Source organism: Nematostella vectensis, chromosome 9 (genome assembly GCF_932526225.1).
Source record: "Nematostella vectensis chromosome 9, jaNemVect1.1, whole genome shotgun sequence".
NCBI lineage: Eukaryota > Metazoa > Cnidaria > Anthozoa > Actiniaria > Edwardsiidae > Nematostella > Nematostella vectensis.
In genome coordinates, this window is record NC_064042.1 from 15,950,800 (window position 1) to 15,977,530 (window position 26,731).

The 26,731-nt window shown below is 40.6% G+C and overlaps 3 protein-coding genes across 4 annotated transcripts in view; 2 read left to right on the top strand and 1 right to left on the bottom strand.

The window, feature by feature from the left end:
- LOC5502901 (TBC1 domain family member 23) overlaps positions 1 to 11,572 on the top strand; it is a 25,451-nt gene extending 13,879 nt beyond the window's left edge. For both annotated transcript variants that reach the window (XM_032371201.2, XM_032371203.2), the window contains exons 10-18: positions 406 to 501; positions 4,618 to 4,788; positions 6,527 to 6,569; positions 6,743 to 6,843; positions 7,044 to 7,091; positions 7,850 to 7,953; positions 9,185 to 9,270; positions 9,935 to 10,070; positions 10,554 to 11,572. In XM_032371201.2, the coding sequence (XP_032227092.2) occupies positions 406 to 501; positions 4,618 to 4,788; positions 6,527 to 6,569; positions 6,743 to 6,843; positions 7,044 to 7,091; positions 7,850 to 7,953; positions 9,185 to 9,270; positions 9,935 to 10,070; positions 10,554 to 10,824 (1,056 nt within the window). In that variant the 3' untranslated portion in view covers positions 10,825 to 11,572. The remainder of the gene's footprint in view (positions 1 to 405; positions 502 to 4,617; positions 4,789 to 6,526; positions 6,570 to 6,742; positions 6,844 to 7,043; positions 7,092 to 7,849; positions 7,954 to 9,184; positions 9,271 to 9,934; positions 10,071 to 10,553) is intronic.
- Positions 11,409 to 15,055, bottom strand: LOC5502899 (N-alpha-acetyltransferase 50). Its single transcript, XM_001623988.3, has 6 exons — positions 14,917 to 15,055; positions 14,732 to 14,828; positions 13,908 to 13,950; positions 13,721 to 13,840; positions 13,137 to 13,203; positions 11,409 to 12,730 (listed from the first exon to the last, which is right to left on the bottom strand). Exons 1-6 carry the CDS (start codon positions 14,976 to 14,978, stop codon positions 12,580 to 12,582), a joined length of 540 nt encoding a protein of 179 aa, XP_001624038.2. The 5' UTR covers positions 14,979 to 15,055; the 3' UTR covers positions 11,409 to 12,579.
- A 440-nt stretch (positions 15,056 to 15,495) lies between these two features.
- LOC5502911 (serine/threonine-protein kinase 24) lies at positions 15,496 to 23,975 on the top strand. Its single transcript, XM_032371204.2, has 12 exons — positions 15,496 to 15,767; positions 16,037 to 16,116; positions 16,233 to 16,383; positions 18,034 to 18,090; positions 18,565 to 18,673; positions 20,043 to 20,200; positions 20,521 to 20,706; positions 20,995 to 21,143; positions 21,485 to 21,608; positions 22,006 to 22,077; positions 22,151 to 22,278; positions 22,580 to 23,975. The coding sequence occupies exons 1-12, from the start codon at positions 15,750 to 15,752 to the stop codon at positions 22,587 to 22,589; spliced, it is 1,242 nt and encodes a 413-aa protein (XP_032227095.2). The 5' UTR covers positions 15,496 to 15,749; the 3' UTR covers positions 22,590 to 23,975.
- The last annotated feature ends 2,756 nt before the right edge of the window (positions 23,976 to 26,731 follow it).

Consider the following 26,731-nt stretch of genomic DNA (forward strand, 5'->3'; position numbering starts at 1 on the left):
TGTTCCAGGGTAAGATACAGAAACTTTGGGTTGGATATAAATTAATTCCAGAAATTCTCATCCTTGGGTATTGGGCGTGTTGAGGTCACAGATGCAAGAACATGGTTGAACATTGCTGGATAGGGGTAGGGGGTTGGTTAGGGGTAGGAATAGGGGTAGTGGGTATAAGACAGGACACTCTTCTCTCCCGCCACCTCTCCCCTCCAGCGTCTTGCTCTCACGCCTCATTAAGCTGGCTGCAACACCCTGGGTACAGGAGGATGGAATATCCAAACCTAGTGTTTACCCCTGCCTTCATACTTTATATTTGCCCCTCGCTAAGTTTATTTGGTCTATGTGGCAGCTTTCTCTCTAAATATTAATTAATAACCCATCCATACTGTTAATGTGTGTGTCATGTTTCAGAAGGATGGAGTACGGTTCTTCGTGGTGGATTGTCGACCCGCTGATCAGTACAATAATGGTCATCTACCTACGGCATTCCACTTGGATGCAAACCTGGTAAGCGGCTATATGTCTAGTACAGCTACCCAACTTCCCACTTCCAAATGGAAAATAAATTTGGAATGCTTAGTACATGCTGGCTACCCCTGCTTTGTATATGTCTGAGTGAATGCTGTATTTGGTACATATCTGAGTGAATGCTGTATTTGGTACATATCTGAGTGAATGCTGTATTTGGTACATATTTGAGTGAATACCGTATTTGGTGCATATCTGAGTGTATACTGTATTTGGTACATATCTGAGTGAATGCTGTATTTGGTACATATCTGAGTGTATACTGTATTTGGTACATATCTGAGTGAATGCTGTATTTGGTACATATATGAGTGAATACTGTATTTGGTACATATCTGAGTGAATGCTATATTTGGTACATATCTCAGTGAATACTGTATTTGGTACATATCTGAGTGAATACTGTATTTGGTACATATCTGAGTGAATACTGTATTTGGTACATATCTGAGTGAATGCTATATTTGGTACATATCTGAGTGAATACTGTATTTGGTACATATCTGAGTGAATGCTGTATTTGGTACATATCTGAGTGAATACTGTATTTGGTACATATCTGAGTGAATACTGTATTTGGTACATAAATGAGTGAATACTATATTTGGTACATTTCTGAGTGAATACTGTATTTGGTACATATCTGAGTGAATACTGTATTTGGTACATATCTGAGTGAATACAGTATTTGGTACATATCTGAGTGAATACTGTATTTGGTACATATCTGATTGAATACTGTATTTGGTACATATCTGATTGAATACTGTATTTGGTACATATCTGAGTGAATACTGTATTTGGTACATATCTGAGTGAATGCTATATTTGGTACATATCTGAGTGAATGCTATATTTGGTACATATCTGAGTGAATACTGTATTTGGTACATATCTGAGTGAATACTGTATTTGGTACATATCTGAGTGAATACTGTATTTGGTACATAAATAAGTGAATGCTATATTTGGTACATATCTGAGTGAATACTGTATTTGGTACATATCTGATTGAATACTGTATTTGGTACATATCTGATTGAATACTGTATTTGGTACATATCTGATTGAATACTGTATTTGGTACATATCTGAGTGAATACCGTATTTGGTACATATCTGAGTGAATGCCGTATTTGGTACATATCTGAGTGAATGCTGTATTTGGTACATATCTAAGTAAAAGCCGTATTTGGTACATATCTGAGTGAATGCTGTATTTGGTACATATCTGAGTGAATACTGTATTTGGTATAAAGAGGGCAATTGGACCAACACAAATAAAGCTTGCACCGTTAAAGTCGTCATCTGGAGAGATCATCAGGGAAAGGTCCAAATTGTTGGAGTGCTGGGTCGAACACTACAGCGATCTCTACGGCACTGCAAGTTTCATTTCTCCCTCTGCAATCAACCATATTGAAAGACTTCCAACTCTGTCCGAGCTGGATGCAATGCCCACCAAAGTCGAACTCCGTGAAGCCATCAAAGTAATATCTTCTGGCAAGGCCCCTGGGCAAGATGGCATCCCAGCAGAGATCTTCAAATGTGGCGGAGACAAGCTCCTCGATTCTCTCTTCAAACTCCTTTGCAAGTGCTGGGAGCTGGGATCCGTCCCTCAGGATTTCAGAGATTGCTCCATTACCAACCTCTACAAGAACAAGGGGGACAGAAGTGATCGGAATAACTACCGCGGCATCTCACTTTTGTGTATTGCTGGTAAGCTATTCGCTCGAGTGGCTTTGAACCGTTTGCAGAAACTTGCTGAAAGGGTGTACCCTGAATCGCAATGTGGCTTCCGCTCGAATCGCTCAACAGTTGACATGATATTCTCCCTGAGGCAGCTTCAGGAAAAATGCCGCGAACAGCAAAGACCCCTCTTTGTCGCCTTTATCGATCTAACCAAGGCTTTTGACTCAGTCAGCAGAGACGGTCTGTTTCACATCCTACCTTTAGTCGGCTGTCCTCCGAAGCTCCTTAACTTTATAAAGTCATTCCACGATGGGACCCGTGGCACTGTTAAGTGTGAGAGCAACTCGTCCGAGGCATTCGACATAAACATCGGCGTTAAACAAGGATGTGTATTGGCACCAACCCTCTTCAACATCTTCTTCTCCGTCCTTCTGAGACATGCATTTGGCTCTGCTGATGAAGGCATCCTTCTACGTACTCGCTCAGACGGGAAACTATTCAATCCAGCGAGACTACGTGCTAAGACCAAAGTCCGCAAGTGCACGATACGCGATCTTCTCTTCGCTGACGATGCTGCTTTGGTTGCACACAGTGAGAGTGAGCTACAGTCCCTTTTGGACCGTTTCTCGAACGCTTGTGCGGACTTCAGTCTTGCAATCAGCCTTAAGAAGACGAAAGTGATGCACCTAGGCTCTGAAATTGCGCCTACTTTTACCATCAACGACTTCACCCTAGATGTTGTTCCTCAGTTTACCTACCTTGGCTCCACCACCTCCGCCAACGGATGCCTCGATGTCGAACTCGGCAAAAGAATCGGTAAAGCAGTGACAACAATGACAAAGCTTTCCTCTCGAGTGTGGGAGAACAAGAAACTTACCATCTCGACGAAGATCACCGTATATCGCGCCTGCATTTTGAGTACTCTCCTATACGGAAGCGAATCTTGGACCACCTACGCGCGGCAGGAGAAGCGACTAAATACCTTCCATATGCGATGTCTTCGCCGCATCCTCGGTATCCATTGGTCGGATAAAGTTACGAATAACGAGGTCCTCGAAAGATCAGGTTTACCGACGCTTTTTACCCTACTTCGTCAACGCAGGTTGAGGTGGCTAGGCCACGTTTGTCGAATGGAAAATGGCCGTATTCCCAAAGATCTTCTTTACGGCGAACTTGCACACGGATCAAGACCTGTAGGACGCCCGAAGCTCCGCTTCAAGGACTCATGCAAGCGTGATATGCTCGCAATCGGCCTCGACGTGGACAACTGGGAGAAGCTTGCCGAGGATCGCAGCAGATGGAGGTCTGAATGTGCTGCCGCACTCAACTCAGGGGAGTTAGAGCTGAAAAGAGAGGCCGAAGAGAGAAGGCAGAGGAGAAAGGCATCCGAAATTCGAACTGGATCAAACCCATCTCCGACGTCTGTCCTCGTCTGTCGTTCATGTGGTCGCACATGTGCTTCGCGCATTGGGCTTTTTAGTCATGGAAAGAAATGCCAACGTTCATCGCGCTGATGTCATGGACACTCACTGTCCGAAGACTGCCTACCTACTGTATTTGGTACATATCTGAGTGAATAATGTATTTGGTACATATCTGAGTGAATGCTGTATTTGGTACATATCTGATTGAATACTGTATTTGGTACATATCTGATTGAATACTGTATTTGGTACATATCTGAGTGAATACTGTATTTGGTACATATCTGAGTGAATACTGTATTTGGTACATATCTGAGTGAATGCTATATTTGGTACATATCTGAGTGAATGCTATATTTGGTACATATCTGAGTGAATACTGTATTTGGTACATATCTGAGTGAATACTGTATTTGGTACATATCTGAGTGAATACTGTATTTGGTACATAAATAAGTGAATGCTATATTTGGTACATATCTGAGTGAATACTGTATTTGGTACATATCTGAGTGAATACTGTATTTGGTACATATCTGATTGAATACTGTATTTGGTACATATCTGATTGAATACTGTATTTGGTACATATCTGATTGAATACTGTATTTGGTACACATCTGAGTGAATACCGTATTTGGTACATATCTGAGTGAATGCCGTATTTGGTACATATCTGAGTGAATGCTGTATTTGGTACATATCTAAGTAAATGCCGTATTTGGTACATATCTGAGTGAATGCTGTATTTGGTACATATCTGAGTGAATACTGTATTTGGTACATATCTGAGTGAATACTGTATTTGGTACATATCTGAGTGAATGCTGTATTTGGTACATATCTGAGTGAATGCTGTATTTGGTACATATCTGAGTGAATACTGTATTTGGTACATATCTGATTGAATACTGTATTTGGGACATATCTGAGTGAATGCCGTATTTGGTACATATCTGAGTGAATGCCGTATTTCCGTTAGATGCTGCAGGCGCCGGCCGAATTCGCCACGGCAGCCCAAGCCCTGTTTGCCACTCAGAAGCAGTCCATAGCGGCGGGTTCAGTAGCGGGGGGCGAGCACTTGTGTTTCATGGGCTCAGGCAGGGAAGAAGAGGATCAGTATGTACACATGGTCATCGCAAACTTCTTACAGGTCAGTGGTATGGAACTAATGCCATAAACAAACGAACACGCGACGACATACGGCTAGTGAACTATCTAGAAAACGCAAAATGCCTCGATCTCCATTCATGTGTATAATGCACACGATAAATGACAATCCGAAACGGGAGGCTAGTATCTCCAAAAGAGAATGACTATTTCTGTTTCTCTTAATATCGCCATTCCACAGTGAAGGACCAAACTTCATATGATCATTTGCTGTAGCTCTTCGATTGTGCCGCGACAAAAAAATAATGGTGCATAAGCGAGCACCAAAGTTCGGCGATCTTTCGAATGATGCCTGCAGTTCGACATTCAAGTCCCCTCGACAGTCCGGGGTGAGAAAATTAGTAAAAGAGTGATTCGGAATTAATAATAAATATAATAATAATAATAATAAAAATAATAACAATAACAACACCATTAATAATGATAATAGTGATAATAATGATAATAATAATAATAATAACAATAATAATAATAATAATAATAATAATAATAATAATAATAATAATAATAATAATAATAATAATAATAATAATAATAATAATAATAATAATAATATTAATAATAATAATAATGCTTGTTTATTTCATCCGTTGGCAGTTGGCACTGAATTATCAGCTGCCAACAGACAATAAGGACAATAATTGAACAATTTATACATATTTCTCACAAAATTCGAAAAGCGGTCCACATGAATTGAGTTGACAAAACGTGGTTCTTGGGTGCGGCCTGACTTACACGTGACTTACACGTGATTCCGTGGCGCAAGTGATGGCCTGATATGCAATGCTAGGCGCCACCACCCCATAATCTTGTTGCGAAATCTACGGTGATTGGAATAGACCTCACGTAGCCATGGCGGAGCTGGAACACAATGCTATATTCCAAGTGCTGTTTGAAGGAGAGGCTGATGTGGAGGACCCCGACAAGCCTCTTGTTGGGTGCGTGGAAAATGTGAAGCAACCCAAGGTGGAGACGCATTCAGTTATACCCTAAGCTATACTTGCACCACGGGTCCCACTCCCGGCTTATAGGGCGCTGGTCCAAGCTCATAGATTGAGGAGTTCTCCTTCATGCTTGGGCGTGTGTATTAAGCATTCTTCACTTTTTTTCCCTATGCTTTCGATCTTTTACTAAGCACAGCTAGATGCCATATTGTTCTTGTTTATGTTCTCGTCTTTGTTTATTGCCTATTTAGTTGGAGCCCATTTGTCTCAGATGACATGAAAAATTCCATGTGTTAATACAATAACGGAAATGGCGTAGTCTATCTTATCTATGACTCTCCTAAACCTCGCACGAAACATATTGTGTATTTGCGTGAAACATAATCTATACTTGCGTAGGATTGCGTTACTCTTGCGACAAACAAACGCGGCAGGTACCTGCTCCACAACACCCTCGTGCTATACCGTCATGCAGCGGGAACCAAGTGCCTGGGGCTGTTTGGGCAACAGGCGACTCGCACTAAGAAATCACGTGACTTTTTGGGTGGCAAACACACGGGAGAAATAACCAGAGATGGCTGCCGCCGTTATTTTGCCAGAAGCCAGAGCGTGCGCGAATTCGCATCCAAAAAGTCACGTGATTTCATAGTGCAAGTCGTATATTCTCGAAGACATAGGGTAGTGGTAACGCACTTCAAATGACCTTTTGGCGCCCGCCCTGTCTACAGAGAAGGAAAGGGAAGAATACAATGTGAATATCGTTTTTTTTTCTTTCAGAGGAAAGCCAAGTATGTCAGCTTAGCAAGAGGCGGATATCAAGGTGAGAAAATATCCTGGAATCAAGGTTTAGATTGATGCATGCTTGCATTTGTACGTTGGTTCTCGCTATGTGTAATCGCAGATTTTCACACATGTGAGCAGACCAGTAAGGGTCCACATGTAACCCATTGCCCGTGTTTCGGCCTGACCGCCATTCCCCATCTGTCCGTTTAGCGCTTCATGAGCTACTGTCCGACGACCTGTCCGCCAGCCTGTCCGACCACTCGATGCAGAAATGTATCGTGTGCGCGCCGGGTTCGTACTCTGAAGACGAGGTGAGTGTGGATGCTATTGTTGATCATAATTAGAAAATGTATACACCTAATTTCTTTGCTATTAAAAGAGAATTATTTCGTCTGCATGACTTGAAATATTCTCCTCTCCCTCAGTTTATTTGTCGCAACGCCCTGGGTCCCCAACGATGGACTTGGGTTCTATTTACGTCTTGCGCTTATTTGGCCCCTTTTCTTTGTAGAGTTATCACGAGCTCTCCAGAGGTGACCAGAGTCCAACGGATGGAAAAGTAAGCCTTTGTGATGACACGGAAGTGGGGCCTTATTTCTTATATGATCGCCCGATCGCGTGAAGCAGTGTTCAGGCCTTAAAATTACACGCGAAGTTGTATCGAAATACTATTAAAATGCCATCAGAGTTGACCGGGGCGATAATGTGAAAACTACGCGATCGCGACCAAATTAAGCAATTTGAGTGGCAGATGTTAGAGGGACTGGTTTGTCTCTTTGACTTATCGTGGCTCAGAGCCTAACATGGTCACCCATCTTACGAAATAAAACAAGCCTGTTCGCATGTGTGCTACCAACGGAAAGTTTTAGTGCATAAGTTTTGATCTTCTAGTCTCCTTTGTATCCATCCGTGTCTGAGGTACATTATTTTCTTGCGCAAATTTTCTTTTTACTTTTCGCCCACTTTCGCCGACCGGCTCTCCTGTGGGTTTATTTGGAAATTACTATTTTCGGAGTTTCGGCAGTAATTTCCGAATAAACCCACTGGAGAGCCGGCAAGCAGGCTAGGTTCGTCCCTGAGTCACATAGCTTGCCTCCGAGACGAGCGGCTACATGTTGGTGATTCTGTGAGGTGTAGATTCCTGATGTATTGTATCTGATTCTGTGAGGTGTTGATTCCTGATGTATTGTATCTGATTCTGTGAGGTCTTGATTCCTGATGTATTGTATCTGATTCTGTGAGGTGTTGATCCCTGATGTATTGTATCTGATTCTGTGAGGTGTTGATTCCTGATGTATTGTATCTGATTGCGCACAGAGCGGTCTAGTGGGCATGCTGTCCTCCGCGCTGCTGTCAAGGGGTGCAAATGTGAAGGAAAAGATTGGCCACTTCATCGCCGAGTCAAGTCAACCCGTTGAAAGGTAACTTTACTAGACATGAACCTACGGGACCTTGATTACCGCGATTCGAGCCAGATGAACTGTTTTATCCCTTTTTTTTACGTTTACATACTTTTACCGGAACAACTTCAGAGTACCCGTCCAAAAAGAGTCCACAATGGGACCTCGATTTCTATAGAACGAGCCAGTAAATACAAGGAAAATGCAAATAAGTTCCCTGCAAGCAAAGGCCTTTTTTCTCTGTATTTCGCTGGGCTGGAGTTCACGAGGAAAAGATACCTCTGCCATGGGTCGCAAGTTCGTTTTAACAAACCGCCGTCCACGATCGTTTACGAGATCCAGAGCGCATGCTACGTTCATTAATTACTGGCCACTATTTGAGCCCACAATGACTAGCGCATGCATGAAACGTATATCCGCTGCGGGATAATAAGCCCGCATTCGAAACGGCGTCCTCCGTAGAAATATCACGAGACGAATCATAAAAGATGCCATTCAATGCCTTATCTTCATTCAGAATTTTCTCTCTTTTGACTAACGAGTCAATCTTCCGTTTACAGGTTTTGCATATTCTTCTGGGAATAGCTGATCTAAGTTTACCAAAAAGTTTTGTAACATTTTCTTCGAATCCAACTGTGCGATATTTACATTGAAGAAACTCGCCTGCCCAGATGTCTTGAAATTAATCCCACAAACAAGACAAAACTCGTCTTTGCTGCGTTTGTTGTTCAATCTTTTTAGTGACGTTTTAGGTGATTGAAATTGAACAGTTGTTTTCTTTTTTCGAAGAGGAGAACTAACCGGAGTTTGATTCATGATTTACGACTAAACCCATGCAAAGCATATTGACAGCTTTCGCGCGATGGTACGGGTTTTGGCACGTCGGTCGCTTATTAACGCTCACGCATGCGCAACAGAAACAGTTTCGACCCATGGCAGAGGTATCTTTTCCTCGCGAACTCCAGCCCAGGGAAATACAGAGAAAAGAGGCCTCTGCTACCAGGGAAGCAAATAAGGGGACGGGTATGCTGAAGCCTAGCCCTGTTTCCCTTGCTACACTATGTTACCTATCTTCGCGCTTTTCGCGGTTATTTTGCCAGAGAAAATAAAAGCTCACACTCTTCTTCGTGTGCGCAAAATAAAAGCTTGTGAAAGGTTGAGGAAGTAACGGCGTTTGTCGTAAGTGTCTGCGCGCTAAAAGTCTCACCTGTACTGCTGTAAATGATTTACTGACAGATGAATTCCATGACAGGCACGTGAGCAGTACGGATCGCCCTGGTCGGCGCTACAGGGATGTACAGCCGGTCTTTAGTATCGACGATGACGACGATGAGGCCGGTGCGTATGCGTTAATCATGAATTTTCCAGTTACTAAGCTCAAGCTTCTAGCATAGAAGACTATATCTGGGTTATTTTAGGTTAGCGGCCTCTTTGTTAGAAGTAGTTTGTTTTGTCAGCGGTCGGGTATGCGGGCGCTGCTTTTGCTCCTGTCCTGTGTGCTGTGAGAGTGCCGTCGCTAATTTCACAGCATGTAGATAATGGATAACGAAGGCACGAAAGCGAATCCTCCTGCCGAACAAACGGCCGTAGAAAAGGCAGCAGTTACGAGTGATGATACTGTTTCACCCAATAATAGCGTCACAGTGCAGCAGAACAACTATTTGCACACCACTGTGCGCGTCTAGGCCTTTATTGTTGTTGTGAGCCCGCCATTCTGCACGGCATTTTGACTAGTAGTGACTGCGTGTGAAGGAATTAATCGGTGCCGTTTCTGCGATTTTCTTGTATAGTTTGGTATTGTAGATACAGAAGAAGCTATTTAACTTGTGCATTTGTAACGGTTGCAATGTTTCGGCCATCTTACTTAATTTACTGCAAAATATGTAATTTTTTTTAGAAGGTTGAAAGAACCTTACTGTAATTCTTGCAACTTGATCCATGATTAAATTCTGCATTTGATATAAAATAGATAGAATGATTGATGTGAACTGATGTTTTCCAGATACCTACAGTGTGTCCAGCTCAGAAGATGAAGCCCGCAAAGAGGCTGTGAATTTGGACACGTGGCTCAACAGAAAGGATGTTCTAGGCTCATTCAAATGCCAGGAAGTCTTAGCAAATGGCTACCTGGCAAACAGGTAAAAGAGCTGTTCTGTTTACTCTAGCCTGTGTGTAGGGGGGTGGAATTGCTCCACCAAATTGCCTTGTTGGCAACTGTAGACATTATGAGCGCTGTTTTGATCGACATGACTTTTATAACTAGCAGGATTCTGTTGTGTTCTCAAGTGTACTCAAGTATTTATTTGGTTCACCGGTTGGCTTGTGATGGCAGTTCCACCAAGATAACACTTTTCTTGCATACTCATTGGCTTCATGAAATTATCAGGGTGGTACTCTAGCTATACTGTTATGTAAGAATATGGTTATTAATGTATGGTTATCAGGGTGGTACTCTAGCTTTACTGTTATGTACAAATATGATAATGAATGATTATTAGGGTGGTACTCTGCTGTACTGTTATGTATGAATATGATAATTAATGTATGATTTTCAGGGTGGTCCTCTAGCTGTGCTGTTATGTACAAATATGATAATTAATGTATGATTATTGTTTCCCCAGCCATATCCTGCTAACAGAACTCCACATGTTTGTACTGCGAGAAATCCCGAAAAGACCAGGATGGGCCCACATACAGCACCGGCATCACTTTAGCAATGTTGTAAAGATCACTTCCAAGCGGAAACACCCAGAACTGATTACATTCAAATATGGAATTGCATCTGATGATGATGATATACAAGTCAAATCTGTTGAACGATACATCATACCAAATGCGCAGAAAGCTACTAAGAAAATTAGAGACAGAATCATGAAGGTTATCGGGGAGTAAAACAGCCGTGTTACAAACAGCAAATAAGAAAAATTCATAACCGAGAAGAGACATCATGCTAGTGCCTTGTGCTAGACATAAACACCTATTTCAAGTATCATTGAACCAGCAAACCATGCACCATGAGGTTCCAGGTATTGCTTGAAATGCATTTGAACAATTGTGAAAATTAGATTTTTTTTCATCTTTTGTATTCCCAATTTTCAGTAAGCATTTATGCATTGCTGGCTGTGGAACAAGTCATGATACATGATTGAAAGGTTTGATTGTACTGAAATAGGTGTATATTGAGATTCCTGAAGTTATTCCTGAGATGAAAAGAACCCATTCTCAAGACTTGCACTGCAGACAATATTCCACATGAAGTCATCCATACATTAAACATTAAAAATAAGGTAGTAGTCATAGTTTTATTAAAGTTTCTCTTCAGAAAGTGCAGTAATTCAGAATCTGATTCCCTGAATATTAAACACTTCGGTTTTTATGGCAAAATATCTTAGGCTTTAAAAGCCTTATCTGATGTTATTACTTAAGTTTGCTATAAAAATTGTTTCAAGAAACACTATAAATAATCAAATCACAGATTTATAGTTGAATCATTTTTTTATTCAACAATAAGATTCATAGCCCAATGATTGCTCCTGAGATTACAGCATAAATTCAAAGTGTTCATATTTATTTTTCTGCAGTGTAAAGTTGTTAAGTATAAACAAGTGGAGTAGTGGAGTAAAATTACTTGAAAATAAAATGGTTTATCCATTATTCTTTACTTTCTACATCAGTCAGTTTTTGTTACATCAGGGGTTCCATTTGGGTACATAAAATTTACCTTTTAAACAATAAAGTGAAATATGTTTACAGTTTCCAAGGAATTTTCAGGTAATGGCAGTTGTAGAGCTGTTATTTCAATATGAGCAAAATATATGGGCTACACCATGAGGGCTACACCATGATTTTCAGGGCATGTACTCAACAGATCAATGTTACAAGAATGAAGACTGAGAAATTCCACACAAATGTTTTTAGTTCCCTTGGTTAACCGCAGCGGGCATGGACAGGATTAAGTCCAGATTGGTGATCCAAGGTTTGCCTTGTATTATTCAATGCAGGATCACATGTAATGTGAATGACGGTGTCTGCTGGACAGAGACACTAAGATTGCATAAATACAGGTGGAAAACAGTTTTTTTTCTTGTGTAGGATGTTCCTGTCATTACTGGGCTCTGACAGTATTCATTTTTGCTCAATCTTAGTCCAGACCTGGGCTCTTTGCACTCTGGCTTCAAAGGAATGTCTCGCTACATCTGTAACCACCTTTTTTCGTATCAAGAATATAGTGTCTTGTTGGAAAACATTATTGTTTACAAAAGAGGCAGGCTGTCGACTCAAAACAAACTTTGTGGCAACAGTTGCACTTTTAAATCTTTGCCGCAAATCATGTTCATGCACTTGCTCAAGCAAGACTGGTGTTCCTCCCCCACAACCCAAGTCCCCAGCACAAAGAGCCCAGGTCTGGACTAGCTCAATCCATCCACCCAGTGGGCATGGTCGAATTCTGGGACTACTCAGCAGCTATAGCATGGTGGTCCTGATAAAAAAAAATCAAGGCGTATCTCCTGTATGGATATCTCCATACAGAACATTCTTGTATAAAGGCTGTTCCCATCAAGTTTGGCAAATATACACTACTATATTTACCTATTTTAAACTGAATTCATTTACAGACACATAAGAAGGGTGCACTATTAATTCTTGTTATTCCTTATCTTTGTTCTTTAGTGTTTTCTGTAGGACATAAGCATCGGCTGGATCTATTCTTTTGTAGTATTGTTTCTTTGTTTCAATAATTTCAAATCCAAATTTCTGGTAAAAATCTATTGCCCCTTGGTTACTGATCTGTACATGCCTACAAAAACAAAGCAAAATTTTACTTATACTGCAAGTGTTCATTAAAATGCCCAGTTTCAATTAAACACCTACACTCAAGGTACTCCAGAATTATAAGAATGACCTAATGCAGGACTGTAGAATCAGCTTCATAATTTCCAGTCTTAAACAAATAATTATTAACCCCAAAAAAACTGATTAAGGCAAAAATAAAACTGACTACCTCTGCTTATGCTAGCCAGTTGAAAATTATTTTTAAGGGTTCATTTTTAATATACCACTAGATAAAAGTGGCCTTCTCATAAAATGAGCAACTCTGCTGCACTCTATAAACTGAATGCAGAGGCCATAGGTGAAGGAGGTTTGTGTGCAAACTTTAACCCATGAATGAGGGTAGTTTGTCACACCTACGACAATATACTCACAAGTAAATGTTGTCAATATTTCCATCTTTTTCACAAACTTTGAGCACATGTTCTAGCATAATAGTTCCTGAAAAATAAGGTATACGTCAGATTAGATAATACACAAACAGCATCTTCCCAAATATTTTGATAGAGAAAAGAAAAGAGGGTTTAGAAAAGTAAAAAACCTCAGTCCAGAGGGGAGGGGCCACTTTTCTCACATATTTTTTATGTGTAAGAAATGTAAAAAAAAAACACATGGAAAATAAAGGGTAAGCTGCTTGGTGAAAATACTGGGCCTGCCACAACTGCAAAAGAATTCTTAAACATAAATTGGTTACTTGTAACTAGCTAAGTAAATTAAAACCATTTAATATATGTGTATCTTTCAACCCCATGTTAAAATACATTCCCTATTTGCTACCCAATCCCCTGGTTATGATTCTTACCAATTCCTAATCTCCTATAAACTCTACCCAATCCCCTGGTTATGATTCTTACCAATTCCTAATCTCCTATCAACTCTACCCAATCCCCTGGTTATGATTCTTACCAATTCCTAATCTCCTATCAACTCTACCCAATCCCCTGGTTATGATTCTTACCAATTCCTAATCTCCTATAAGGAGCTAGGCATCCTAAGGTCATTATGTAGAGTCTACGGGCATCCTCTGTTTGATCAACTCTGCAACAGACTCCACCCACAACTATATCATTGTAGAAGGCTGCATAGAAAAAAAAAACATTAAGATCAGACATTAACCCATGTTAACCTTATGGCAAAGAACTCACCCAGTTTTGCCAGCTCCCCCACTTCAAGGACATCCTTGTAAAACTGAAGACAAAAGTTAGCACACCAAGTATCACATCAAAGCCCTGAATACAAGTGATAAGATGGACAGAGTACACTAAGAACACAAATATTACCACTTAATGCAATTTTTTTCTAAATGTTATTGCCAACCATGATTTTGTTTTATTAATGCAGATAGCCAGCAGATAGAAATGTGGCTTAAAAGGGAGTTTCTTCTAATGCAGCCAAGATAAATAAACAAATGGCAACTGTAACTGATATTTGTTGAGAAATCTTGGTGGGAATTACAAGCTTACATTGCTGATGCTCTGACCTGACCCCCTAAGAGACCAAACCCTTCCACCAGATGAATTAAATAGGTCCAAATATTTCCATGACTCATAAACAGGCTGTTTTATTTACTATGATTTGCCAAAGAGAAAAATCAATATCTGTGATCCATGATTAAATTAATATATCCATGATTCACGAGAGGGGGGGATAATTACTGTAAATTATATATTAAAGTAAAAAACAAATATCAATCCTCAGAATCCCGGACTCCCTCACCCCTGAGCCTGCTAATTGTGAGCTAAAAAATAAACCTTTAGCGTTTCTCGTATCGAGATCGAGATCTTAATAGCATTAATAATTGATTTTATTCATATTAAAAACACTTGTGTTGTGCATGGTTGATCTGTATAGAGGAATGTACAAATGGAATTGTTCTTTTAATTATGAGAAAATAAAGATCTACAAACTACTAGACCTAAAAAAATACTAAATAGAATATTACAGCAATTCGACGAGCTAGTTACGGTACCTTATCATTATAGCTGACAGGGAACACAACTGAGTTCAACTTTTTCAACTGTTTGATGTTATGTGCTGTGATGTCTCCGAGCTCTGTTCTTCCCTTCCTACAAAAACAAATCATCGGCAAAATAAGACCGATCACAAGTCAAGCGTGTGCATACATTCGCAGTTAGCCTTTGTAAAAGTACATACGGTTTCATTTTTGGTGGATATGAAGTAGATCGTTTGAAAATTTGCTCTAAAGTTGCAGACATTTGTTGTCGAAAACTCCCGTGCAACGTGCAGTAAAAGCAGTAAAATGTCACTTCCCGCCAAATAACCGCGCATGTCACTGCGCCTCGCTTGCATGTGCCGCCGAGAATTTCACGATTGCTTTCCGATAACATTCCGACAAGATTTGCCCTGTTTTGGACTATGTTCAGGTTCACTTATCTTTTCATTCAAAATAGGGATTGCCTACTTCCTCGCAAAGCAGAATCCGTTTAAGCGTTTAGAGAAAAATGTTAACATGAATGACTTTGCTAAAATAAATTATAATACATTTCCCTGCTCTCTGCCCGAAAGAGGTTCATATCAATAAGATCACGACATTTTGTTTGCTTTTTAAATTATGAGTCGCCTTAAAAATATAATGAACTTAGAATTGATTTTTGATTATAAATTTCTGAAATTTGCAACGCAGTCACGATGTCGGGGTGGCTGTGGTGCGACCGCACCCTCTTTAGTGCCCTGGACCATGTCACGTGGTATTGCCATATATGGGGGGCGATTTCTGTAATGCGTTTCGATGACAGTATGGCGGTTCAGTTGAGGTGCTCTGCTTCCATACTCAACTGAGAAAAAACATCAAAATACTGGATTTCCACTATTTCAATTAGTCTTTGGAATTGCACCAGGATGATGGTATAACAAGAGCTTGTTGATCACTTTTGAATAGGCTCTCACGAGTCGTCTAAAGTCGAAGACTTGGCAGCTAGAGAACTTGATGTTTTTTGGGTTCCGGTTGCGAATGTTGTTGTTACTGAATGGCCGCCAGTAACTTGGTAAGGGTTTTACAAAGCTATTTACCCTCGGCGAACCGTCCACAGGATTCTATAATTTATGCTCTTCAGAACAAAATGTGCCTAAATCGCATCAGAAGTGGCTATCACCGTGCACTCTCTCAATTCAACCTTGGCTTTCTCGAAACTCGTGCAAAGTCTTTTTCGTCGCAAGAATTTTTCTTGTTCAAGACTACCTGGAACTCACTGGCGCTGGTTTCTCTGCTGCAGTAATAACTGGTCGTATTTAACCTCTTTCTGTATTTTATAAGGGAATGAAAGCCGATCCGGAGAAGCTGTTCTCGAAGCTAGAGCGCATCGGAAAAGGATCTTTCGGCGAAGTCTTCAAAGGGTAGGAGGATATCTCTGAAACTAGACCTCTCTCGTCTCATTCCTTTTGACTTGACATTATTTCCATCCCTTCTACAAGTCTTACCTATGATTTCACTTTCTCGCATCTCGGTATAGGATCGATAACCGTACAAATGAAGTCGTCGCTATCAAAATTATTGATTTGGAGGAAGCTGAAGACGAAATAGAAGACATCCAACAAGAAATCACCGTTCTTTCCCAGTGCGATAGCCTCTATGTAACGAAATACCACGGATCTTACCTAAAAGTGAGTATTCCTTTATCTCAGTACTGCCTATAAAGTTTAATTCTCATTCTATAGACCCTATTCTATGCATTAATGAATTTGATCATGTTGTTTATAAGGAGGGGAAGGGCTGTATACTTTAGTGTTCCTGTGTTTGTTTTCTAATCCTGTATCAACTCTTGTCGACTAAATATCACAGGATTGTAAATTCGTGGGATATTTGGATTCGTTGATTTATTCATAAGATATATTTTAAAAATTGCTATGGAATCAATGACGAGGCCTATCAAAACACATCATTATTGCCGAGACGGAAAAGGATGGGCGAGAAAACCACTATTCAAATTCGCTCACCATTTATTAATATTTTTAGCAAATTAACGGAATCTTTATGTAGTTGCATCCTCATGCAATTTATTGCATTTTTAAGCCTTGATAAAGAGGATTGTACAAAAATGCTCAACCACTATATGCATAAAATCCAGCAGTTGCTATTAGCGGTCCATGTTCGCTCATATAGGACGAGCGTGTAGGAGTATGGATTGTGTATGTTACTTGTAGTTGTTGCTATTCACCTCAAGGCCTTCAGGTCGGTCGTGTAGTTGTGACATAGATACGATACCAAGTAAGGAAGTGCTTCAATAGATAATGAATTATTCATTCTGCAATTGATCTCAACTATTACTTAATTGTCTAGCCTCTTAGAAAGTTTTGTAAAGTTTGTTCGATGACATCACTGCTCAAAATTGTTTCTGTGTTGTGCCTAATTGCCCTTCTCTAAGATCACATTATTCCCATTGTAGAAACAATTCAAATCCCCCATCCATGACATTGTTACACTCTTGTGTTACTATAGATTTTTCTGTTTTGGATATGAGCCCAGATTAGTCCAAAGGATGTATCACAATTTATTATTTGAATGAGTTTTTTTTAAATATTATTCACTTTAACACCTTTTCTAAGGGCACTATATTTATAGTTGTGTCATCAGATTGAGGAAAATATTTAGAGAAGCTGACAGCTATCAGACTTGATGAATGATTAAGAATAAATAAGAATATAAAATTGCTCTAAATCTTAAGTACATACAAGGGCAACTTCAAGTCTAACGGGCTAGAGGAGAAATTTAAATATTGTTCATGATTCCCTTGCTTCTTTGATAATGTCTGTTTGCATTCCTAAAATCAACATTTGAAAGATGAAGAAAAGTTTGTCTAAATTCTTTAATTGTTGCTGTGATAAATGCCAATTTAAAAGATGTGTGTATTACAACTTGTAAAAAAATATGTTAAAAAAAAACAGTTAAGAGTGAACAACTATTTGCCATGAATAGCTTATTATTCTAATTTTGGTCATTATTTCTATCTTTTTCTTTGTTTTCTTCTTTGCTTCATAGTTGTAGTGAAGCTAGTAGAAGTGGGTGAATGTCTTATTTGTTGAGATTTCCTGAGAATACTTATCAAAGTTTTCTTTCAAGGCTGGCAGGTGGCAAGATTTACATTGTCTTACTTGCATTTGCTGTATTCTTTATCAGAAGAAAAATATTAGTTTGATTGGTCATATAGATGGGTTTGATACAACAGAGTGCTGTAGGAAGTTAAGCTTCAATTCCTCTTTAAATCAAGACAATGTAGTTTATTATTTTCAATTTTAATTTTTTTTTTATTCCAGGGAACTAAGCTATGGATTATTATGGAGTATCTGGGTGGTGGATCCGCCCTGGACTTGGTGAGTCAGGTTTTTTTAAATGTCATTCTAAAAGTTCTAGAGAGAAAAATTATCATTTAATCTGTATTCCTTTAGATACCGTTATATTTTTGGTGAGTTTTTATTTTTACTGACACAGTTATAATATGCAGTAAACAGAATGAAGGACCCTGTACATGATCAATATACACTTTGTTGACGAAACAACCTATATTTCTTTATCATTTATTTTAATATTTGGCCTCATAAATATCTGCTCTTAAATTGATTCCAATTTCCACTGAGCATTTACATTACTCAACAGCCTTGCTGTCTACCATTTCTTCCATTATTTGCTGTGTGGTCAAATTAGCAGCTATCTCTAATTTCAATCAGGACAAATTGATTCTTGATTAAAAATTTGTATCACAAATTAAATAACTATCTCCCACTAAGACAAAGCTGGACCCATCCATTCCTTAAGCAATTAACTGCATTGCTTACTTTATTTGCCAGATGAAAGCTGGGAACATAGAGGAATTTTACATAGCTACTATTCTAAGAGAGGTCTTGAAAGGCCTTGATTATTTACATACAGAGAAGAAACTACACAGAGACATTAAAGGTACCATGGCAACAACATTAGATGTTGGATATGCGTACATGTGGCACATACTTTATGGGCTGTACAGTAGATAGATGCCGGGGAATAAGTAAGACAGCAGATTCAATGATATTCAATCCAGTGTGTATTTTAGGAAAAGTGGCTTTGATGTGCCAAGAGGCTTAAAAGCCTATCTTGATTACATTGGCTCAGCCCTTATCAGGGCCATTTGATGAGTAGCATTTTAAAGCCCACAATATTACTACTCAAGTGTACTTGATATACACTTTTGTGTCTGGTCCTTTACAAAAAAATTATTGCTATTTATGTAATAAAAAAATTTCTTTCATTCAACTAAAAATGTAGAAAATTTTCTGCAGATACTTCAATATTTTGCACAACTGGGTTTGTTTACTTTCTCTCAATCTTGCCATTTTTTAACATTTTAGATGGCTTTTTCCTTCTGTTTTTATGTCAATAAAAAGTGCAACAAAATTGATGCACAAAAACCTAAATGTTCACACTAAACAAACCTGAAATAAAAAAGCAGGTCTCATATTCTCATTAAACCTTGGGTGTTACTCATCAACACAATTCATATGCTAAAACCTTGGGTGTTACTCATCAACACAATTCATATGCCAGGTTACAGCAAGGGGCACCGTGCTCCATTCACGGCGTATAATGCACACTTTTTTACTTCCAAAATGACCTCGAAAAACGGGGTGTGCTTTATACTCGGAACCCATTGTTCTCAGTATAATAAAAAGTGTAAATCAATAAGAAAATATGGTGATCCCATTGTAGGTGAGAAGCAGTCACAAAATCTCTTAAAAATAACATAGTAAAAGGTATTCCAAATGAAAAATATCTTTAATTTCCTGATCATGTGTTTTGTAAGGAAATAAGCCCAACAACTTGCTAGAAAAACAGCAATTATTTATGCTCCCTTCCTTCCGTGATTTTCTTGTTGTCCGCCATGTTGGAATTTACTCGACTCAGTCTCTTTGCAACTCTTTGTTTGGAATACCTTTTACTATGTTATTTTAAGAGATTTGGTGACTGCTTCTCACCTACAATGTTTCTCATTTTCTTTTTTTTTTCTTGGAGTTGCATATTATATGCGGGTTTTCAAATATTTTTTTTGAAAAAGGCCTTGAAATTTGGGTGCGGATTACACACAGGTGTGCATTATACACCGGTTAATACAGTATATTTGTTTGTTGCTAGTTATGTAGTTAGAACCTGGAAACCCTTGGAGCAAAGACAACCAGGCGGCTCAAATCACAATAGAACCAGTAATCAAATCTCGGAAGCAAAGGCCCTATAAAGATCCCCATGTCACCTATTGCTGTATTACTTGTCCTTATATACTTGTTGTCATTTTCAGCTGCTAATGTGCTGATGTCAGAGACTGGTGATGTCAAGTTGGCAGACTTTGGTGTGGCCGGCCAGCTAACAGACACCTTAAACAAGAGGAACACATTTGTTGGAACACCCTTCTGGATGGCCCCTGAAGTTATCAAACAGTCTGCATATGATTCCAAGGTATTTGTGCTATCATTAGAAAATGATGATGATAATTTTATAATCAGTTTGTAAATACATGAACATCACCTCCCTCGGATTTTTGCCTTTTCTTCTGGTCTACAGTTCTCCCATCTCCTGTGTAAAAAAAAAAACACTATAAGCAGGTGGAAAAATGTGATTGATGATGTTTGAATCTCTAATTTTAATTGTACCAAGGATGGTGTTCTGGTGAATAGGGGGCAAATCCATGTCTTTATTCTCTTCCCTTTACTATTAGCTACATAGAATGGATCTGATAAAGAGATTTGTTTTGCTAATATTTTTCCATTTCTTTTTAGGCTGATATTTGGTCTTTAGGAATCACAGCAATAGAGTTAGCCAAGGGGGAGCCCCCCAACTCTGACCTGCACCCCATGCGTGTCCTCTTCCTGATCCCTAAGAACAACCCCCCTGAGCTGACAGGCAACTTTAGCAAGGCTTTCAAGGAATTTGTCTCACTCTGCTTGAACAAGGATCCAAATGATGTGAGTTTTTATGATAACAATTAGCTAAGAAAAAGTCTGTTTCCAATGGTATCATTACAGTGATGCTGTGTTTTTGTGTATTGTAGAAACAAATGGGCTGTATTATTACTGACGAAATCCTAAATTAACATTTTTACCAATGCAGCCCACTTGTTTCAATATGATTTTTTGAAAAAAAAAATTATAAGAGAATATGTCTTAAGCATCAATTGCATGAAAAATACTTTTTTTCAAAATTATGTTTAATCTATGTAGTAATCGTCCCGTCCTATTGAAATTTTTCTACAGAGACCTACTGCAAAAGAGTTGCTCAAGCATCGTTTTATCAAGACAGCCAAGAAAAATGCTTACTTAGTTGAATTAATAGAGAGACATAAGAAGTGGAAGCAGAATAACCACGATGATGATGATAGCAGTTCAGGGGATGATAGCGATGGGTAGGACCAAGTTTCTTGTAGATGGGAGAATTTCACCATCTTTTGGGTGATTGTTCAAACTTCACACTCGCATTCTAAACAACAGAATTCCATCTCATGCTTTTTGACCTTAAACAAATGGAATGATCTCATCTGAAATGATCTCCTTTGCACAATCTTCCAAGCAAAAACATACTAAGTGTTTGGAAGTTATTTTAGCGTATGATATAATGAAATGATCTTGTCTGCACAATCTTCCAAACAAAAACTTACAAAGTGTTTTGGCATATATTTTATCATAGCAGTAGCATGACTTGTTCCATGCACACTACAAACATTGACTGTTACTTGCTCTATTTTAGTGATAATGATGATAACAGCATGGATTGGGACTTCAACACATTTAAGGGGCCTAAAAATATGCCTAACTTCAAGGACTCTGCAAAGAATGGAGAAGTGTCATCTTCAGACAGAACTATGCAGTCTGTGAGTAACTTTTAAATAAAATCATCTTCAAGCAATGATTTGTTAATGGTGGTGATTGTGATGATGGTGGTGGTGATGATGATAATGGTGATGGTGATGACCATGACGACGATTATCTTGATGATGGTAATGGAAATGATGATGGTGGTGGTTGTGATCATGGTGATGATAAAAATAAATTATGATGATGGTTAGTATTATAAAGATGATGATGATGATTACACTGTGGTTCATAGTTATAGCTACAATGACAATAATTAATTAAGTAATGGTGATAAGTTGTTTGTTGAATGATTATATGATTGGTAATAAAGATAAGAATGTTGTCGAAATAAGTGATGCAAATATCCTATTTGAATTGTAACATGCTAATTGAATTAAACTTTTCTTCGATTAGGAGCAGACATCCAAGCCTAAGCGCCCTGTCTCTCGGTGTTTAAATAATGTTCTAGTACCGGTCCTAACAGAGGTAAGAATACATGGCCGATAAAATGGTTCCTAGTGATTTTTTGTTCTAAATTACCCCACCTTTTACATTTCAGCTTGCCACTAAATATGGTTCGCAAGGCAAGGTTGTTCAGGAGCTTCAAGAAATTTTCCTCTCGGCAGAAAATGACATGCCTGGATTTTGTGACACTGTGGTAGAAAGAATAGTAAAACGCATCAAAAGGTAAGAGACCCACAAAATATAAGAAGGTTTACTATGTCAGATTACACCTTAGTAGAAAGAACAGTTAAACGCATCAAAAGGTAAGAGACACAAAATATAATGAGGTTTACTATGTTAGATTACACCGTAGAAGAAAGAATACAAAATACAAAACCTGGGTTTTTTTGCTCAAACTTGGTATTTCTGACCTGTTACATTGAGTTTGTGGTTTTTCTGAGATCTTTTGTCCAAAACCAGGAGACTTGTTTAGGTACCTGTGTAGCCCACCATCTCATGGTATTTATCTTGACTTTTTTTGCAGCCCAACATAGCGAACTTACTCTTCAAGTTGTCTGTTGAACTACGGGTTGCTTCGGGTGATTGGCCAAGCCCAGGAAGTTTGGTGCTATTTACTTGCTGGAAAAGCAGACGGGAAAAGTGCAACTCTGAGATGAATTCCCAGAACTTACACATCTCCAAAATAGCTCAGTCTCAACTTAAGTCCCCTTAAATTGACCTTTAGGCCCTTATTTTAGCCCTTACTAAAACAGAAGTTGTGCTAGATTTAGTGAGACTTTGAGAATGATTTGAGGTATCTAGAACTGGGTCAAAAGGTACCGGTTAATAGGTGTTCTATGTCTGCAGTCGTTTTGACAGATAATTTCTCTCAGGAGCTTGTGTCTTATCGCCATAGTTTGCAAAGAATTCATGTAATATACAGATGATTTGGAAATGTGAACTCAGACGATTGTTTTGTATAAGAAAGACTACCTATTTCATATGTTTTACAAAGGCTTTTGTATATAATATAACACTTAACAAATAACAACATGACATTTATTCTAGCAACATGCACAAAAAGTAATTTAACCTTTTCTTTTGCAATAATTAACTACGCCTAGTACAACTTTCTTGTAAATGATTGCAGTTCAGTAAAATATGCAGTGGTACTGCATAAGTCTCTGAATCATTTGGAAAATACTCCAACCCCAAAAAACCTGTCTTGGCCGCCAGGGGGCGCTTAATATGTGCCACTGTAGTCTTTGATGTTACATTTTTAAAATGGCATTTTATACCAGTGTGATTAAGCAGATTAATCCCTGATCTCCGTGTGGGGATGCAAAAGTATCCTGTAGAGGAGGCGCTTAATTATTGCTACTCCATTATGGCTGCCTAACCTTGCCATATTGTAAATAATATGTCTGTAATTTAACGTAGTGCACTTTTTATCTATAGCTCAAATTATGTCCGAAATTAGAGCCGTTTAACTTTATCAGTGAAACGCAAACTAACATTTTAGCTCCATATTGAGGACCTCTATTCAGCGGACATCATTTTTATAGTAGACACTTCAGGTCGTGATGTCCGATAAATGGGGGTCCCCCTGTAATAAGAATGTGCTGAGGGGAAAGATGAAAGACGGGCAAAATAGACAATTGTGGAGACCTGTGTCAGTATCTTTGCTACTTAGCCGCCACTGGTCACGTTGAAATACTTTAAGTTAGCTACAGTGAAGTGCAAAATGTTGCCACTAGGATTGCTGTTTGGCTCATTTTGGATTTTATTGTGCATGCTGTTGACCCTATCAGTAAAAACATTTTTGGGGGAGCTTGAAAACCAGTGTTTCTAGAAAAGCCTCAACCTCACGCTCTTGATATGTATTCTACTGTATGTTCATAAATCAGTTTACCACTCATAATAAAATACGTCACTTTGGAGTTTGATTTTAGAGAAATTGTGACAGATACTATTCCATTTGAAACTTCCTCTTGGTGAATTGCGCTTGCTGCAATTTTCAACGCTTACATCTTTTTTATCTTGGGGGGGGGGACTAAGTTTTTTCATAGACACCGGGGACCCCTTCGCGTAGAAAAGGAATTAGCAATTGTTAATCTACGTCGGGCGGGGTTCTGGTAGATAAACAATTGGCAATTGTTAATCTACGTCGGGCGGGGTCCGGGTAGAAAAGAAATTGGCAACGTCGGGCGGGGGCTTTCATAGAAATGGGGATAACCCGCGCCCCCAAGCCCGTTCTTCGTATGCCCCCAGCGGTTCGCGCGGCATACCCAACGCCTGGGGTATACCGTCTGAGGGCCTCCGCTTCCTTCGGTCCTCCGCGCCACTGCATGCAGCAGGCTCATCCTGGTGTCCCGCCTCCTCGCCCCCCGGAGCGCCTAGCGCGCGCCGGGCGGCGCGATAACAGTGCGGCTGGCCCCCCAGCGCTTCGCGCGGTAACCATGTGGGAACCTTGCAATTAGACCCCCGTCTGTCCTGTAGTATACCGAGCATTGGATTGGACCGCCACCCTACGGAGCGAGGAATAACCGTTTTTCGGCCGTAAATTCGAAGCCGCTAGCGTGGCGTTTAAACCTGAGTTTTACTCGAACACCTCGCTCCCGAACTCTTCGCGAATTTCTCGCAGCCTCTTTTTCACCTTTTCGCGTGTCCCCAGGGACTTTCTCGGGGGCCCTTTCTTGCTTTTTTTTGTCACGCGAAGCGAGGCCGTGTCGAGCTCTGATAGCGGCTTTGAGCGCGTAGTATCTCTCTTGTTCCCGAAGTATTAGCCGAAACTCTTCGTCTGAGATATGCCCGTCTTGCAGAGCCTTAGAGACCAGCTCGCTGATCGAGTTTTTCTTACTCTCCGCTAAAACCATCGTGTCTTCGTGTTTAGCCACCTTGCTCGTAAGACCCCTAGAGACTATCCCTGCGCCTACGCACACGACACCGACCAGCCCAGCGACCCCTGCCAGCGGACCGCCGATCAGAACCCCCATCCTACTAAAAAAGACCCCTACCCCGGCGCTGGAAAGCGCCCCTGCAGCGATGCCGGATGCCACAGACACAGCATGGGTAATGGCAAAGGCGCGCTTATACTTTTTCCGCACCTGTCGATGATACGTTATCTCGTTGTCTAGAACCGCCTGAGTGTCACATATTTTCTGGAGTCGGAAGCTTCGCACGTCGCTGCCGACGCCCTGCGTCGCGTGCATACTGGGAAGCGAGTGGTATATGACACCACCGCTAACGTCGCTATTTGCCATGTTTGTTATGTCGGAACTAGGTCAGCTCTAATACGAGGCGAATAGGCTTGCCCTTAAAGTCCACCCGTCTACCGCAGTCATCCCTGATCCATATTTGGATACTCGAGACAAACTCAGAGGAAGATGCTGCGACACAAACGGGGATGTCTGGTATATAGACGACTTTCTCGTGCGGTCTCCCGCGGGTTTCTAGGCAAGCGAGAACGTTTGAAGGCTCGCCTAAGGAGAGGCATTGCGTGCGATCTACGATATCGCAGCAGATGTAGAGGGCCTCTATTTTCGGCAAAGCCACCTTAAGTGGGGGTCCCTCCAAGGGCAGTGCAAGGCCCCGCTCCCCCAACTGATTGTCTTTAGCCTCTAGGCCAAATAGTGCGCAAAGCTCGGCATTCAGGGATGCAACGCCATTGGACATAAACGCGATTATCCCGGTGATGGGATCCAGCTTCGCGGTCAGAATATTGCTTTCAGCGCGGTTGATCGTTTCCACGATGGACTCGGCCTTGTGGTGCCCGGCTGGCAGGGTAGCGATGGGTGGGAGGGCGGATATAGTTGTTATCTGATGCTCCCGCTCGAGATTATACCAGCTGTTAAACAGCGAGCACTGCCGGAGCGCCACGAAGCGTGGGTGCCTTATCGGCCGCTCGAAGTAGAGCGTCTGTTCGCCTTTGGTGAGCATAATATGTAGGACCACCATTGTGTTGAACACAGCCCGCCTTCGTGTTTAATAGGACTGAGCATAGATTGGGAAGGCTGGCGGATGCTGAACGAGGAGGCGAAAGGGGCGGGAGAGGCGAAAAATGCGGCAACTGCGGCAGGAGCCTCTATAGCCGAACATATCAAACACGCTATAGCCGAACAAATCAAACACGCAAAATCCGGTTTTCCTCTGACCCTCGGGTAAAAGCTGCTCTACGCCGTGCCCGCGACCCCCGTGGAGAGCACGGCCTCAGACATCAAATCGTTCACGACTAGGGTCCGAGACATATTCAAAGAGACAGTAGTCACGCACAAGTCCGCCAAGGAGTCTCGCCGGTGGCTATCGGAGCCTTCCTATGGGTGCTGGCCACAGCAACTCAACATTGCGGTCTAGTGCGCAACCGCCGGATGCGGGGTGTCCCTAACCGACCCCGCTTTCGCCACGCTGCCCTCTGTCATCAGGGGATTTCTAAGGTTTCACGTCTACTTTACCACGCGGAGAAAATTCTACGAGCTCGGCGCCCCCCTGCCTGGCGACAGCCCGTTCACGCAAAAAGATAACCACTACAAGAAAGCCGCTTTCGAGCGTCTATGCATAGAGTTCGGTCTGCCGCGTAAGCCGGACTTCCGATGGAAAGGCGGGCGGAACCACGGGCTAGGCGTTGTGTTTGTGTTCTACCCGGGGGAGGGGTATTGCAACGTGCACGTGATCCGTGGCTACGACACTGCGGCGGACG

What these genes read in the sequence shown, in the direction of transcription:
- LOC5502899 (XM_001623988.3), bottom strand. Translation starts at nt 14,978, where the DNA reads ATGTCTGCAACTTTAGAGCAAATTTTCAAACGATCTACTTCATATCCA. An exon ending in CTGTCAGCTATAATGATAAG is followed by an intron (nt 13,951 to 14,731) that starts GTACCGTAACTA and finishes TTTTGTCTTCAG; the next exon opens with TTTTACAAGGATGTCCTTGA. An exon ending in TTATAGGAGATTAGGAATTG is followed by an intron (nt 13,204 to 13,720) that starts GTAAGAATCATA and finishes CTTATTTTTCAG; the next exon opens with GAACTATTATGCTAGAACAT.
- LOC5502911 (XM_032371204.2), top strand. An exon ending in ACTACACAGAGACATTAAAG is followed by an intron (nt 18,674 to 20,042) that starts GTACCATGGCAA and finishes TGTCATTTTCAG; the next exon opens with CTGCTAATGTGCTGATGTCA. An exon ending in TCAGGGGATGATAGCGATGG is followed by an intron (nt 21,144 to 21,484) that starts GTAGGACCAAGT and finishes GCTCTATTTTAG; the next exon opens with TGATAATGATGATAACAGCA.